At 46.7% G+C, this 14,060-nt stretch overlaps 1 protein-coding gene across 1 annotated transcript in view; it reads left to right on the top strand.

The window, feature by feature from the left end:
• Positions 1 to 14,060, top strand: part of VIT (vitrin) — a 96,509-nt gene that overhangs the window by 64,203 nt on the left and 18,246 nt on the right. Inside the window, exon 11 of the mRNA XM_060309234.2 lies at positions 3,421 to 3,568. Within this exon, the coding sequence (XP_060165217.1) occupies positions 3,421 to 3,568 (148 nt within the window). The remainder of the gene's footprint in view (positions 1 to 3,420; positions 3,569 to 14,060) is intronic.

Genomic DNA, 14,060 nt, shown 5'->3' with positions numbered 1-14,060 from the left:
ACATTTTTAAAACTGAAAGATACCAATTCCTGCCTCATACCTACTGAATCAGTCTCTCCCTAGATCTTGCTACTCAAAGTGTGGTCTGAGCACGGGCAGCGTTGGTATCACCTGGGAGCTTGTTAGAAATGCAAAATCTCAGACTCCCACCCCCCCACCCCCCACCCCGGCCGGGTCTACTGAATCAAGCAATTCCTTTGCATGCTAACCCTTGAGAAGCACCGCCTGGAGTGATTCCCAGGCATCTTTATTTATTGAAGCTGCATAAGCAACTCTGATACATATCTAGGGTTAAGAAACACTGGCCTAATATACTGGCCAACAAAAAGCATTAATCTATAAACTTGTATCACGTTGAAGAAAACCAAAGCAATTAAGAAAATTGTAGATTGATGACTGTAGACACTCTGTCTTACCTTTTCTTCCTCCTGCTGCAACCTCAGTGACCGTAATAAATTGCTCATGCTGGACATTTCATAACCCAGTACTGTCCTTTCGTATTGCTGTTGTCATCTTCACATCAGCATGTTTTTATGTCTGTATGAGAAAGCCACTAGGGTCTCAGTGAGCACATGCCCTGAGCGGGAGCCATTGTCATTAAAACATTCTTGGGAAGGAGGAGCAAAGGTGATCCCAATAACAGCCAGCAGGCTAATGAGTGAAGAGAACAGAGGAAACAGAGAAACACCTCACCTCCTTAAAACCTCCTTAAAACACAGTTCAAGATGTAAGAAATAAGGAGAGGGACTTCCCTGGTGGCACAATGGTTAAGAATCCGCCTGCCAGTGCAGGGGACACGGGTTCGAGCCCTGGTCTGGGAAGATCCCACAGGCTGTGGAGCAACTAAGCCCGTGCGCCACAACTACCAAGCCCGTGCGCCACAACTACCGAAGCCCGTGTGCCTAGAGCCCGTGCTGCGCAACAAGGGAAGCCACCACAATGAGAAGCCCACGCACCACAACAAAGAGTAGCCCCTGCTCGCCGCAACAAGAGAAAGCCCACACGCAGCAAAGAAAACCCAATGCAGCCAAAAATAAATTAATATTTTAAGAATAAGGAGAAAAAATGGTCTAGGAAGAACTAACATAGATGCTACAAAACATGTACGCTTCTTCATTTAAAAAGAAAATCCCCTGTGGCCCTTACTGTAATTGTTATTTTTTTAAAAAAAGGTTTTCATTTAAAAAGGCATATTGAACTTTAATGTGCTGACATCTGAAGGAAAACCTCTCTTCAGGGGTGCTTCTCAAACTTTAATGTGCATAGGAATCACCTGGGGATCTTGCTAAACTGAGATCTGATTTTATAGGTCAGGGTGGAGCCTGGGAGTCCGTCCACATTTCCAGCATAGCTGCCAGTGGGCGGCAAGCCCTAAAGAGCACCACTGCCACCTGCTGGCGGCAATTCACATCGCAAGCCCAGACATAGGAAAGAGAGGGTTGGCCCTGTGTGGGGAACCTGCCAAGCCATAGAGCAGTTCTGCTTCTCTTTTGCTTTAGCCCAGGCTTTAGTGGCATCTCTAAACTCCGCTCCTTGATTTTATTTGCTTCTTCCGATCTTCATCTCGAGGAGCATGCTTGAGCATAGACAGTTTGGGGTCAGCAAAGGACAGGGGAAGCCAGCTGAACAGGAAGAGACGGCAGGCCCCGACCATCCAGGCACACAGGGTCTAAAAGCTTGCGAGGTCCCTAGTGAGCCGAGGCACTGATTCCAGACGCAGCGAGTCAGCCAGGCCCAGAGAGGCCCCTGTCATCACCTACTTCTCCTCTGGTTTTGATTGCCATGCACCACAGCAACAGAATAAAGCAAGTTCTCAGAACTTTTTCCCTTAACCTGCCCACTCTGTAGTATCACTCTTTACTAAATATTTCTCATCAATTCTGCTTAAAACTGTATCAACTCATGTTCATTTCTTGCTTTCATTAAAAATATATATCCCTCCCTGCCACGGAGCTTCTCCTTTTGGGGAATGGGAGGACCCCAGTCCCATGGAAGCAACACAATGCAGAGAACCGAAGTCGAGAGCAGCCTCATGGGTGATTGTGTGGCAGCTTAGCGATCCAGGCTGGTCTGGACAGCTGCACCCTTCCCACACAGGGCAGAGCTGGCCCCCGTGTCCTCCTGGACACTCCAGTCCAGAAACTTCTAATTTTACTGTCTCTCTTTTTCACCCACGGAACTCTGCTTTGAAATATTTTTGTCTCCCAAATTGCAGTTGTTAAAAGAACTCATTCCTCATTTTTTGTTAATCAAGGGACTATATAGCTCCCAATAAGAAACTTCTGATCAGCATTGAATAATCAGTTTTATCATCCTGAGATGATATAATTTCAGTCGAGAGCAAAGAAGACACCAACTTGGACTTCCTTGGTGGCTCAGTGGTTAAGAATCCACCTGCCAATGCAGGGGACATGGGTTCGAGCCCTGGTCTGAGAAGATCCCACATGCCGCGGAGCAACTAAGCCCTTGCGCCACAGCTACTGAGCCTGCGCTCTAGAGCCCGCGCGCCTAGAGCCCATGCTCTGCGACAAGAGAAACCACCACAATGAGAAGCCCGTGCACTGCAACGAAGAGCAGCCCCCACTCGCCGCAACTAGAGAAAGCCCGCGTGCAGCAACCGAAGACCCAACGCAGCCAAAAATAAATAAATAAAAAAGACACCGACTTCTACTTGCTTACGTGGCTTTCCATCAATTCCTTTCAGCGTTTGAAAGTTTGAACCAGCTTGCAGACCCACCATCCCCCCGCCTTCATCCTATCCTTCATCTACTTGCAGAGGTCCCAAGATCCTAACCAGAGCTGTCCTAGTATTTATTACAACTAAAAGAAGGGACAAAAATCTAAGGTAGCTACAAATACGAACAGGTATCTGTCGATACAGGTGGATAATTTCTATGGTTGCCCCACCCAGGGAAGTGAAGGATAAGATAAGTATGCATTTCTCAGTCTACACTTCCTGCCCTCCCCTCAGCACTGGCCCTGCAGATTCTTCCCGCCTTTATAGAGAGCCAACACACAATTCTAAAAAGTGAGGATGAGAGTAAAAGACCATAAGCTCCAGGGACTCAGTCTGGGTGAATGCCCGCATCTGGGGGTCTGCACTTATATGCTCTGAACTAGGAGACCATTCTGAGGGCCTTCTTAGACTTGACTGGGAGGTCCCTGCTTCTGAAGTCTGTAACTGTGGCTGATACAGAGACTTCTACAACAGTCATGGAAATAAGTACCAGCCCAGTGTCCAGGACCTTGGTGCCCAGTGAAAATCAGTTGTGGATATAAATAAATAAGTATATCTTGCTACTTATTTTTTTAACTTTCTTTTTGTTGGCATCTCAGGGGGCTCTGGTGGAGGAAGCGGGGAGTGAGCATTGAATGCAATGAGACAGAAGCAGAATAACAGAGTCCCTTTCCATTCCTTAGGCTGCAAAGTTGACTTGTCATTTTTAATTGATGGGAGCGCAAGCATTGGCAAACGTCGATTCCGAATCCAGAAGCAGTTCCTGGCCGACGTTGCCCAAGCTCTTGACATTGGCCCTGCCGGTCCACTGATGGGTATTGTTCAGTATGGGTAAGTGCTGCTCTGAATTCAGAAATCAAGGGATGTCTCATGCTTAATTTTGTGCCAGAAAAAAATACCGACACATCCTAGAGCACAGCAGACTCATCCCCTTCCCTGATACAAATGTAAATGAAAGAAACCGAAGCAATCCAGATGCCGCTGAAGAAATCTGAGGCTTCCAGAAGGAGGGACAAGTTAATCCACACTTGAAAGTAAATGGCATTTGCACTCCTGACTGGTAGAGAGAATATGTTTGGGAATTAAGAGAGCCGAGTTCAAGTTTTTGCTCAGCCAATAACAAGCTGCGTGGCCTTGGGCTAGGCCTTCACCTCTCTCACGGTCAGTTTCCTCATCAAGGTTGGCCCCCTTTCAACCCTATTAGAGTATTTGTTTGAGGGGCTCCTGTGCTCCACCTATAGGTGGGATGCCCAGAAAACATGGTGCTCTAGGTTCAACTTTCTCCTTTCTCTGGACAACCTTAGGCCTCTACACTGGTACTGGGAAAGCTCACCCGGCAATGGGGAGGACTGGGGTGGGGGGGAAGGGATGGCCCCCAGCACTCGCCCAGCTGACTGTCCCCAGTCCACTTTACTATTCTACATAGGGTAGAAATTGAGGGCGCATACTCCCATCCAATCTCAACTTTTCTCTCATTGGGGATAATAAGTCAATCTTATTTCAGATGTAGTAGATTTCTCGCTAAAGCAGATACACAGATATCAACTGAAAACAGGCAATCAAAAGCGTAAACAAGCACAAATCTCAAATAACAGGTGGGCTTTTGATCAAGAGCCATTAAGGGCAGGATAACTTGTCTCACTTTCCACAAAGGATCTCGGGCACAACCCGCCCGTCCTTCTCCCAGATCTGCAGCTTAGCCTCAGCCTTGGACACTAACCTAGGCATTGGTACCTCTTGCTCAGAAGCCACAGTCTGAAAAGTAAAAAACACACACCTGACAACATCTGGGGCCATCTCTGGTCCCTGCAAATGTTTCCCGGGGACATCCCAGAACAGCGTTTTAACCAAGGTTGTTATGTCACAGACACTAGAATATTTAGTTTTGAGATGTCCAAAGAAATAAAATGCTTTATTTTCATAAGAACCTATAATGTTTGTATTTTTAGAATTAAATTCCAATGACGTATTTAGCACTATCTTCTATTTCTGTGAAGGAAGATAGCTAAGTGGCACTTATATATAGTCAGAGCCCAATATATGAAAATAACCAATTGCTACACATGTTAATTCTCAGTGTCGGATGTGCTGGAGGATTTTAACGTGAAATAGGAAAATACGTGGTTTGGGTCATTGTTTTCAAGACGTCAACCTATTTTCATTCCTGTGTTACTTTTTAAAGTTAGCAGATGAATAGCAGGCTTCTCTGGGGAGCAAATGTAAGCGTTTTAGTGCCAGATGTTCCCGGTCAGTTTTATTGGGGGGTTCAAAGCTTGGTATGTCATCTTGCATTCAAAATAGCTGCTTTAAAAGCTGTGTATACCAAGGTTTATAGGCGAATATGAAAATAAGGTGGTAAATATGTCAAGGAAAAGAAAAACGGCAGGAGCATTGTGTTGTGTGCTGATGGGAACATGGATTAAAGAACAAATGTAGGGGCTTCCCTGGTGGCGCAGTGGTTGAGAGTCCGCCTGCCGATGCAGGGGACACGGGTTCGTGCCCCGGTCCGGGAAGATCCCACATGCCGCGGAGCGGCTGGGCCCGTGAGCCATGGCCGCTGGGCCTGCGCGTCCGGAGCCTGTGCTCTGCAACGGGAGAGGCCACGGCAGTGAGAGGCCCGCGTACCGCAAAAAAAAAAAAAAAAAAAAAAAAAAAAAAAAGAACAAATGTAGCAGGGAAGGAAAAAATTCAATAAAGACCCCTTCCCCTCAAAAAGACATTTTCTCTCACGTGTCCCTAATGTCATCACCATTTACAGGGAAGAGTTTACCTCCATGCTTTCCAATGTCACTTTCTAAAAATGCCTTCCCTATTCATCTTTTTTTCCGTCCAGGGTCCTTATTCATTTAAAGCCCTTAAGGGAAATGTGTCTGTTTTCCTTTACTTTATGCTCATACAAACCCATCAATCATCTTCACCCTCCTTCGGCCACGGGGTGGAGTGGAAAGCACAATGAACTGGTGACAGGACGTCCTGAATTCTAGCCTTAGCTCCGCTGTGTGACCCTAAGCAAGTCACCTAACCTCTCCATGTAAGAGCTGCCATCTCTACAGTACAGGCCTGTCGGACCAGATGATTTATTAGGGCTCTGCCAGCCCTGCTGTTCTGTAATTCAGTGACTGGCTCTGTACTCAGAAGACATCCAATCAATGAATGCTGGGTGAGCATCGTCTCCCTTCCAGCCTCAGGTTCTGATTAGGTGGGTGAATGATCAGCAATGAAATGATGGCTGCACAGAGGTTACACATCCGTCAGGGGAATGTGGGGAACAAAATCAGTTGGAGAGAGGCATTAGGAAGGTGTGATGAGGCTGAAGGGGAAATCCACACACTCAGCTGAAATTGCTTTTATTTCAGCCACCTGGGTGGCTCCCATCCGGCCTTTCTTCAGCAAATGGTCTTAGTGCGAGAGAGGGCAGGGGGTGGGGTAGGAAAGGGTATGCGGGCAGAGGTCGCTGCAGACATGGGGCCAGTGTTTCTGGAAAAGGGCTTTCCAGTGCTTGGCTGGCTGGGAAACTGATTCCTCTACTGGTACTTTGGGTTCTCACCGGATTCTAGTGCCCAGCTCACAAGCACAGGGAATCAGCCCTGCTCTCTCAGAATCACAGAGCAATGGGGACTTAGAAAGCTCCTGGTTCCACCTCCTTGTGTTACAATGAGGAGACAAGGCTCTAAAAGACAAGCCACCTTGGCAAGAACGAGCACTCAAGGTGAGACTGGGGTTGGAAAGGAGCTGGCCAAGCTTGGAGGACTCCCGAGCTCAGAATTTCTCCTGCTCTCAGGCCTCTCCCCTCTGTCACCGCTGCCGTGGGTCCACACGGGAGACTCCCCCCAGAAGATTCCTTCCCTTGGTTTTCCTTAGAGCTGAGGCAGAACTTAGACTTTTAAATTTGGAATTTAGAAGACTCATACTATTAACAGGAAACAGAAGGCAAATAAGAAATAAAAATACGAGGATAAAAATGACCTGATGTACAAAATGCTCGTTCTGTATCCTGATCAGTAAGCATCCTACACAAAGATATTTTGGATGCGGGAAACAGAAAACCAACCCAGGCAGGCAGGTGAAGGGAGAGTGATGTCACAGGACTGGCAAGTCTTGGTCATTCCCTCCCTCGTCCTTTCCCTGCATCTCCTCGTCTCTCTGCTTGTCCAGTCCATTCTCTCCTCAGTGGACAGCGTCATCCCCTGCCAGCCTCGTGGCTTCTGCTGCTCTGTAACTTCCCCCTTGCCCTGGCTGGGCTCCTAATTCTGGTCCGGACTAGGGGGAGCCCCTCAGCCCCCGTGGTGCCAGCATGCTCCCTCTCCCACATCCCCCGCCCGCACCTGCAGAGGCTCGGAGCCCAGGCCCGCGTTAACCTTTCAGCAACCACAGCGTTCCTTCCACAGTCATCACGCACCTCCAGTAAGAGACGCAGCGTATGACACAGACGCAGAGAGGTTGAGTGACTTCCCTAAGAACACACAGCTAAATGCATGACCACTGGGGAGAGGAGAGATGTTAAATCCTGGGTTAATCCCTAAAATGTCAAACCAAATTGACTTCAAGATTTTGCTCCTCTGCCAAGAAAGCTCCTGATAATGGAGGCTTTCACCAGACTGAGGACAGACACGGCTGCAGACAAAGCCAAGGCTCAAGCCCCCATCTTGCACACATGTTCTAATTTACAGTCAAACAGCCAACATGCTCGTGATTGCGCTTACAACCAACAGGAACATTAAGAGGCCAGAGGAAAGCATGGCCAGAGCAAGTCGCTGGTAGGTGAAGTCTAGCAAACAGAATAAGGAAGAGAAGCCGCTCACATTTTAGCTGCCACCTGGATCCACAGGGGCTAAACGCCCGCTGGACCTTCCATAGGATTTTGTTTTTATCCCTGATTTCAGTATAAATGGAACAGAGTTGCACAGGTTCTTTTGAACTTTGTAATCAACCCCAGGATACCGACATTGGAAAACAGCTGTAGAATAAAGCCAAATAACGGTTTCTCTTCATTTCAAGGTGAAATCCGGTTCTCTGACAGGCGCCCCGTGTTTCGGCTCTGAGGTGGGCTGCATCTCCTTACTTTTTTACTTCACAGCCCACCCAACTCAGCCCTGACTGAGCACCCTCAGCTGAGCCTCCCTTCCTGCCCCCCAAAGCAGGAAGGATGCCCAAGGGCTCCCGTGGATCAGCTGAGCCACTGAGTGTGGGGCAATTAGAGTAGGGAGAAGAAACGAGGTGTCGGGTCTGGTGTGATGGGCAGAATAATGGCCGCAAAGCTGCCCACGTCTGGAACCCCCGGATGTGTTACCTCCCAGAGCGGGAGGGGCTTTGTGGATGTGGTTAAAGTCAAGGACCCTGAGATGGGAGATGGTCCTGGATTACCCAGTGTCCCAGCTTAATCAGCTGAGTCCTTAAAAGCAGAGAACCTTTCCCAGCTATTATCAGTTGGAGGGAGATGTGACTACGGAAGATTAGTCAGAAAGATGCGACAGCTTTCTTTGAAGCTGGAGGAAATGAGCCCTGACCAAGAAATGCAGGCTGAAAAAGGCAAGGCAATGACTCTCTCTCTCTCTCTCTCTCTATTTGTCTCTCTCTGTCTCTGTCTCTGTCTCTCTCTCTCTCTGTCTCTCTCGAGCCTTCAGAAAGGAGCAGAGCCCTACCAGGGAGACCCAATCCGGGCTTCTGACCTCCAGAGCTGTAAATTAAGTGTGTTGTTTGTTGAAGCCCCTAAGTTTACAACTGAGATAGGCAACTAATACACCTGGCAAGGAGGACCATTCTGTCACATTTCCTTGAGCCTGCAGCAAAGGAAGGAATGGGAGGGGTGGGGCACAAGCCCCGGCTGGAGGGGGCCTGGGAGTTGCAAGTCTCAGCACCTCAGGAGTTCAGAGCAGGAAGGGACTGCCCAGCCCCGACTTCACATTGTGATCCCCAGGGGAGCTTTTAGAGATGCTGATGCCTGGGCCCCATCCCAGCCCTATTAAACCAGAATCCTGCAAATACCCAGAAGCTGGTCTTTTCATCTATAATTCCAATCTGTAGCCAAGGTGAGAATCCCCAACTCCCCGAGAGGGCAAGGGACAGCTCGGCTTCCCAGGTGAGAGGGCAGCACCCGGCCGAGCACAGGTCTCTCCAACTGCTGCCCCGTCCTCTCCTCACGCCCTCAGCCTACACTGCCTTTACAGGAACTAACAGGACCCGAACAGCCACCTGACTGCCTGAGAGGGCTCTCCAGGGCCTAACGGCACTTGCAAAGAGCCCCCTGCCACTTCTCTCTCAAGGCAGGTGAACCCTTGAGCCACAGGCCTCGGGGACACAGTCTCAAGGCTGAATGAGCTGGGAATACAGCTCACACAAGAATCTTATGTTCCCCACCATGTGGTTCTCCCAGAGGGACAAAGGAAATGAGGACACTGCCCTTGACTTGCACCACTTCTACTCAACAGTTCCCCTTGACCCCCCATCGCACATTGCTGGGTCTTATCCCAGTGCCCCCCACCCATGCTGAGATCATTCTCCCTAGACCCCTGGACCATTCTGCTAGAGAAGCAGGTGGCCACCCCCATGCACATTAGAACCACTTGGGGAGCATCTGAAAATCCCAATGCCCAGACCCAACCTCAGATCGATTAAATCAGAATTTCTGAGTGTGGGACCCAAGTGTCATTCATTTTTAAAACTCCCCAGGTGATCCTATTGCACAACCAGAATGTGAAGGCACAAATATTCCCACGGGGCTGTGCTCTCATCTGGTGAACCCTGTGTCCTGGGCCCCTCCTGTCTCCCCGCCAGGTTGCCACCCTAGGGCTACAGGAGCTCCATCCTCCTCCCTCCTCTCAGCCTTTCTTATGCCTGCTCCAGGCTTCTTATTTATTCTTCTCCCTTCCCCTTATCACTGGCAGCCCCACAGCTGATTTTCTTGATTCTTACAGCAACCTCTAAGACATTGCCACTCAAAATGTGATCCATGGCCTCACCTGGGAGGCTGTTAGAAAGGCAGAACCTCGGACCTCACACCCAACCTGAAGAATTAGAATCTACATTTTAGGGACTTCACTTGTGGCACAGTGGTTAAGAATCTGCCTGCCAGTGCAGGGGACACAGGTTCGATCCCTGGTCTGGGAAGATACCACATGCTGTGGAGCAGTTAAGCTCATGCACCACAACTACTGAGCCTGAGCTCTAGAGCCTGCAAGCCACAACTACTGAACCCGCATGCTGCAACTACTGAAGCCCATGCACCTAGAGCCTGTGCTCCACAACAAGAGAAGCCACCACAGTGAGAAGCCCATGCACCACAATGAAGAGTAGTCCCCGCTCGCCACTAGAGAAAGCCCATGCACAGCAAGGAAGACCCAAGGCAGCCAAAAATAAATTAAAAAAAAAAAAAGAATCCACATTTTAACAAAATCCCCAGGTGACCGGGAGAAACGGCTAAATTTGGGAAGCACCAAACACTGTGTCTGTTGCCAAGACATTCCGTGTCCCTGGACTTACACAGCCCAGCGACGTGGTAACAGAGAGCAAGCCAAACAGCCCCCTGGCTCCAGAGTAATTCTTAGATCAGATTACTCATCCACATTTCCTCCAGCAGGAAGACGCTTGCAGATTAATTTTCTATTTTTTGGTGGAGGGGTGGAATTATTGTTGCTAATTACCAAAAAAAAAAAACCCTACTCCTCTAAAAACAAAATTTGATTATAAGACTCTGTTCCACGTCTCTGATCCTAGGAAATGTGAGAAAGGCCAGTGTCCTTTCAAAAGGGGCTAGTTGTGCTAATTCCCTCAGCAGGTCGGCCTGGGCCCCATGCTCAGTCCTTTGTAGGGAGGGGCAGAATCATTTTCACTCCGAGTGGGTAATACCCTCAAGGGACAAGTCTGCCACCTGACCTGCAGCCAGCAGCATGTCCTCAGGCAACCAGGGTCACCCTAGAACATCCTCCTGAGTTCACAGGCATGGTTCACCTCAATGACTAAGTCCATAAATCATCACACTTTAGCATTAATTAAAAGGCTAAGGATAGTCATGTTATTTTATTGTAACCTTAAGGTGATGATGCCTTGTTGTAGGAAACAGTTTCAAAAGGTTCTTGTTATAGGGAATATGGTTAGTTAATGTGTCTCTACTGGCATAAAAATTCATTTGAGAGGCTCACTCTATGTGACTCAAAGCATTATGGGGTAAACCAATAGACTCTGGGACTTTAACCAAATGGGAACCTCAGGACTGAAAGGGCCTCAGAAGTCCTCTAAAATCCAGGGCTTCCCAAGCTGTCCCAAGGATGGGATCCATCTGGATCCCTTATTTTAAAAAATCCCTATCCCCAGCCCAGACCTACTGAATTGAGTTTCTGCTGGGAGGAGACCTGGTAACCTGTGTAGTTTAACAGGGTGGCTCAGGTGAGACGTGTCATCAGGGAGGCCTGGAGACACTGATGTTCTGTCCAGTTCCCTGCCCCCAGGCCCCAGCCTTCCTAGGAATCACCTGTGCCCATCTCTAACAGGCGTTCTTTCTTCTCACACACTTGCAGGATAGTCCTTTCCTGTTGCATGAATTATCCCTTTCTACGCATAGTCAAATGCTGGCTCCCTATCATTTCTCTTCATTAGTCTTAGCTCTTTTTCCAAACATAGAACAATTTGGTATTTTCTCCTTGAGCTGTAAATCTTTATTTTCTTCTCTTAGTTTCAAAGGAAATCTTTGATATCACTGAGGGAAAAAATGTGTTTTCCTTTAATGAGATCTTCTAATAAAATTACAAATTAAAATGTTGCTTACATTAAAATATAGTGGCACATCTCTTTGAACTTTTAAAATAATCTTCATCTCTGAAAAAGCACCAGGCTAGGGGTAGGGATTTTTTTAAATAAAAGTGTTCTCCTTTTATTAAAAAAAATCCCTACCCCTAGCCTGGTGCCTTTTAAATAAAAGGCCACCAGCCCATATATCCTAAAAAAGGACACATACACCCGTGTGCTCTGGTACTGAGAGCTGCCAGTCTGCAAGTTAAAGACTTAGCATTCATTCCTATAATTTAATTACATTACATTTTAACAAAGATTTATTGAGTGTTTACCACGGTCTAAGCGCTATGCCATTTGCAGGGGATACTAATGCAAAATTCATCTAAGTGGTCTGATTACATTTGCCTGTAAGTCCCTTGGTGGGTGAGCCCTGCGGCTTTACTCCTAATCGTCATTTTAGCAACTGGAAAGAGTTTCAGAGGTCCTCTGATCCAACCTTTCAATTCACTAAAAATAAATAACTGTGATAGAGATTCTGTTCTTTGGGACTTCACCAGCTAGTAAGGGAGGCGATATTTTTAAGAGAAATAACATTAAATAAAATGAAAAGCATCTATTCATTGGGTATATGAATAGCTCATCTGTCTGCTTCTGAAGATAGATTCATCTACCGCTATGATGTAATAGGGGAAGAGAGTGGAGTGTGGAGCTCAGAGGGGAGTGTTCAGCTCTACCCGGGATGATCTAAGAGAGGAGAGGACATCTGAGCTTCCTCCTTCCCTCCCTTCCTTCCTTCCTTTCTTTCCATAATTCTCTATTACCCCCTGTATGCTAAGCACCAGGGATAGGAAACACTGGGACATAGCACCTGTTCACAAGTAGGTTACAGTCAATCTTCATGATTTACAGATCCCATATCTACAAATTCACCTACTCCCTAAAATGTACTTGTATCTCCAAAATCAATACTTAGGGCACTTTCACAGCTGTTGTGTGGACATGCACAGAGAGGGTATGAAATATACAACATTCCCAGCTGAGGGTCAACAAGGCGATGCTCTGCCTTCTAGTTTCCGCTCGTTACTATAAACAAGTGTCCTTTTCACAGTCTATTTAGCACCTCATTTTTCTGCTACTCACTGGTGATTTCACTATTTTTAATGGCCCCAAGGGTAGTGTTGAAGTGCGATCTAGTGTTCTAAGCACAAGAAGGCTGGGATGTGCTTATGGAGAAACTGCAAGTGTTAGACAAAATTCCTTCAGGCAACTTATTGTGCCGTTGGTCATGAGTTCAGTAATAATGAATTGATGATTTGGTATATTCAGCAACAAAAAGAGGAAATTTGTTGATCTGTGTGTGATCAACAGATTTGATCTGCTCCAGAAAGTGCTAAAGTACCTAATATCTATAGTGCATGATGACGCGATGGAAAAGATGGAAAAGTGGCTGAAGTTAGGAATTCATGAAATGATGACTGATTTTTTTTTAAGCACAGTGGATAGCACTGTGAGACTGAAGGCCGAAAAATTTACAGGAGCACTACCCAGGGTCGAGAAAATGTTAAACCCTTCTCAGTATTTCATTATACGGAAAATTTGCATATAATTATTTGTAAGAAACTTATATATTAAATTGGGTACCTTGAAACAGAAACATACATAAAACAAGTTTATATACTGATCTATTGATGAAAATGTGACCAGACGCCCACAGGAACATAAGCCCATATTTTCCCTAGGAGCAGTGGCTCAGAACTTGCTAATTTGATGTTTGCAGCAACTTTATAAAACATAACTATTGCAGATAACAAGACTTGACAGTACATGTAGTATGGGAAAGAGGTGATCAGTCACTCTACAAAGTGATCGACATTCAGACAGCCTCATGAGCAGGGGAACACTATGGATGTGACTAGGTGACTAGCTTCCACACTTAAATACTTTTTCTGTAAACACTTCTGAAAGAAAATTTTATATTTTTGCTTTTGAAATTATTTGTCTATGAGCAACGCTTAATTTACGATCAGCTATGATTTCTTCACAATCGTCAGACACACTCAGGAAATCTTTCAAAGTGAGAAAATCTAGCCTCAAAATCATTTTCAGGGGCTTCCCTGGTGGCGCAGTGGTTGAGAGTCCGCCTGCCGGTGCAGGGGACACAGGTTCGTGCCCTGGTCCGGGAGGATCCCACATGCCGCGGAGCGGCTGGGCCCGTGAGCCATGGCCGCTGAGCCTGCGCGTCCGGAGCCTGTGCTCCGCAACGGGAGAGGCCACAACAGTGAGAGGCCCGCGTACCGCAAAAAAAAAAAAAAAAAAAAAAAAATCATTTTCAAATGTAAGTAGAGTTAAAAATTTTCCAGTTAATGGGGCATATATAACATTATGTTTGGTAGACGATTACACAGTTGTTATTGTCAATATCAATTTTCTATTTTATAGCTAATAATACTTTTGTTGTTTTAACTCATTCTTTTTTTTTTTTTCCAGTCCCTGAAAAGTTCATATTCCTTGGTTACCAAGGGTAGATTCAGACTTTGGGGACTCTGAAGCTTATGTAGCTTGGGGACTCTTAAGAAAAAGAACACAAAATTACAAA

Source organism: Globicephala melas, chromosome 12 (assembly GCF_963455315.2).
Source record: "Globicephala melas chromosome 12, mGloMel1.2, whole genome shotgun sequence".
NCBI classification, from domain to species: Eukaryota; Metazoa; Chordata; class Mammalia; order Artiodactyla; family Delphinidae; genus Globicephala; species Globicephala melas.
The sequence above is the reverse complement of the archived record's forward strand: the minus strand, read 5'-3'. Positions and strand labels throughout refer to the sequence as shown.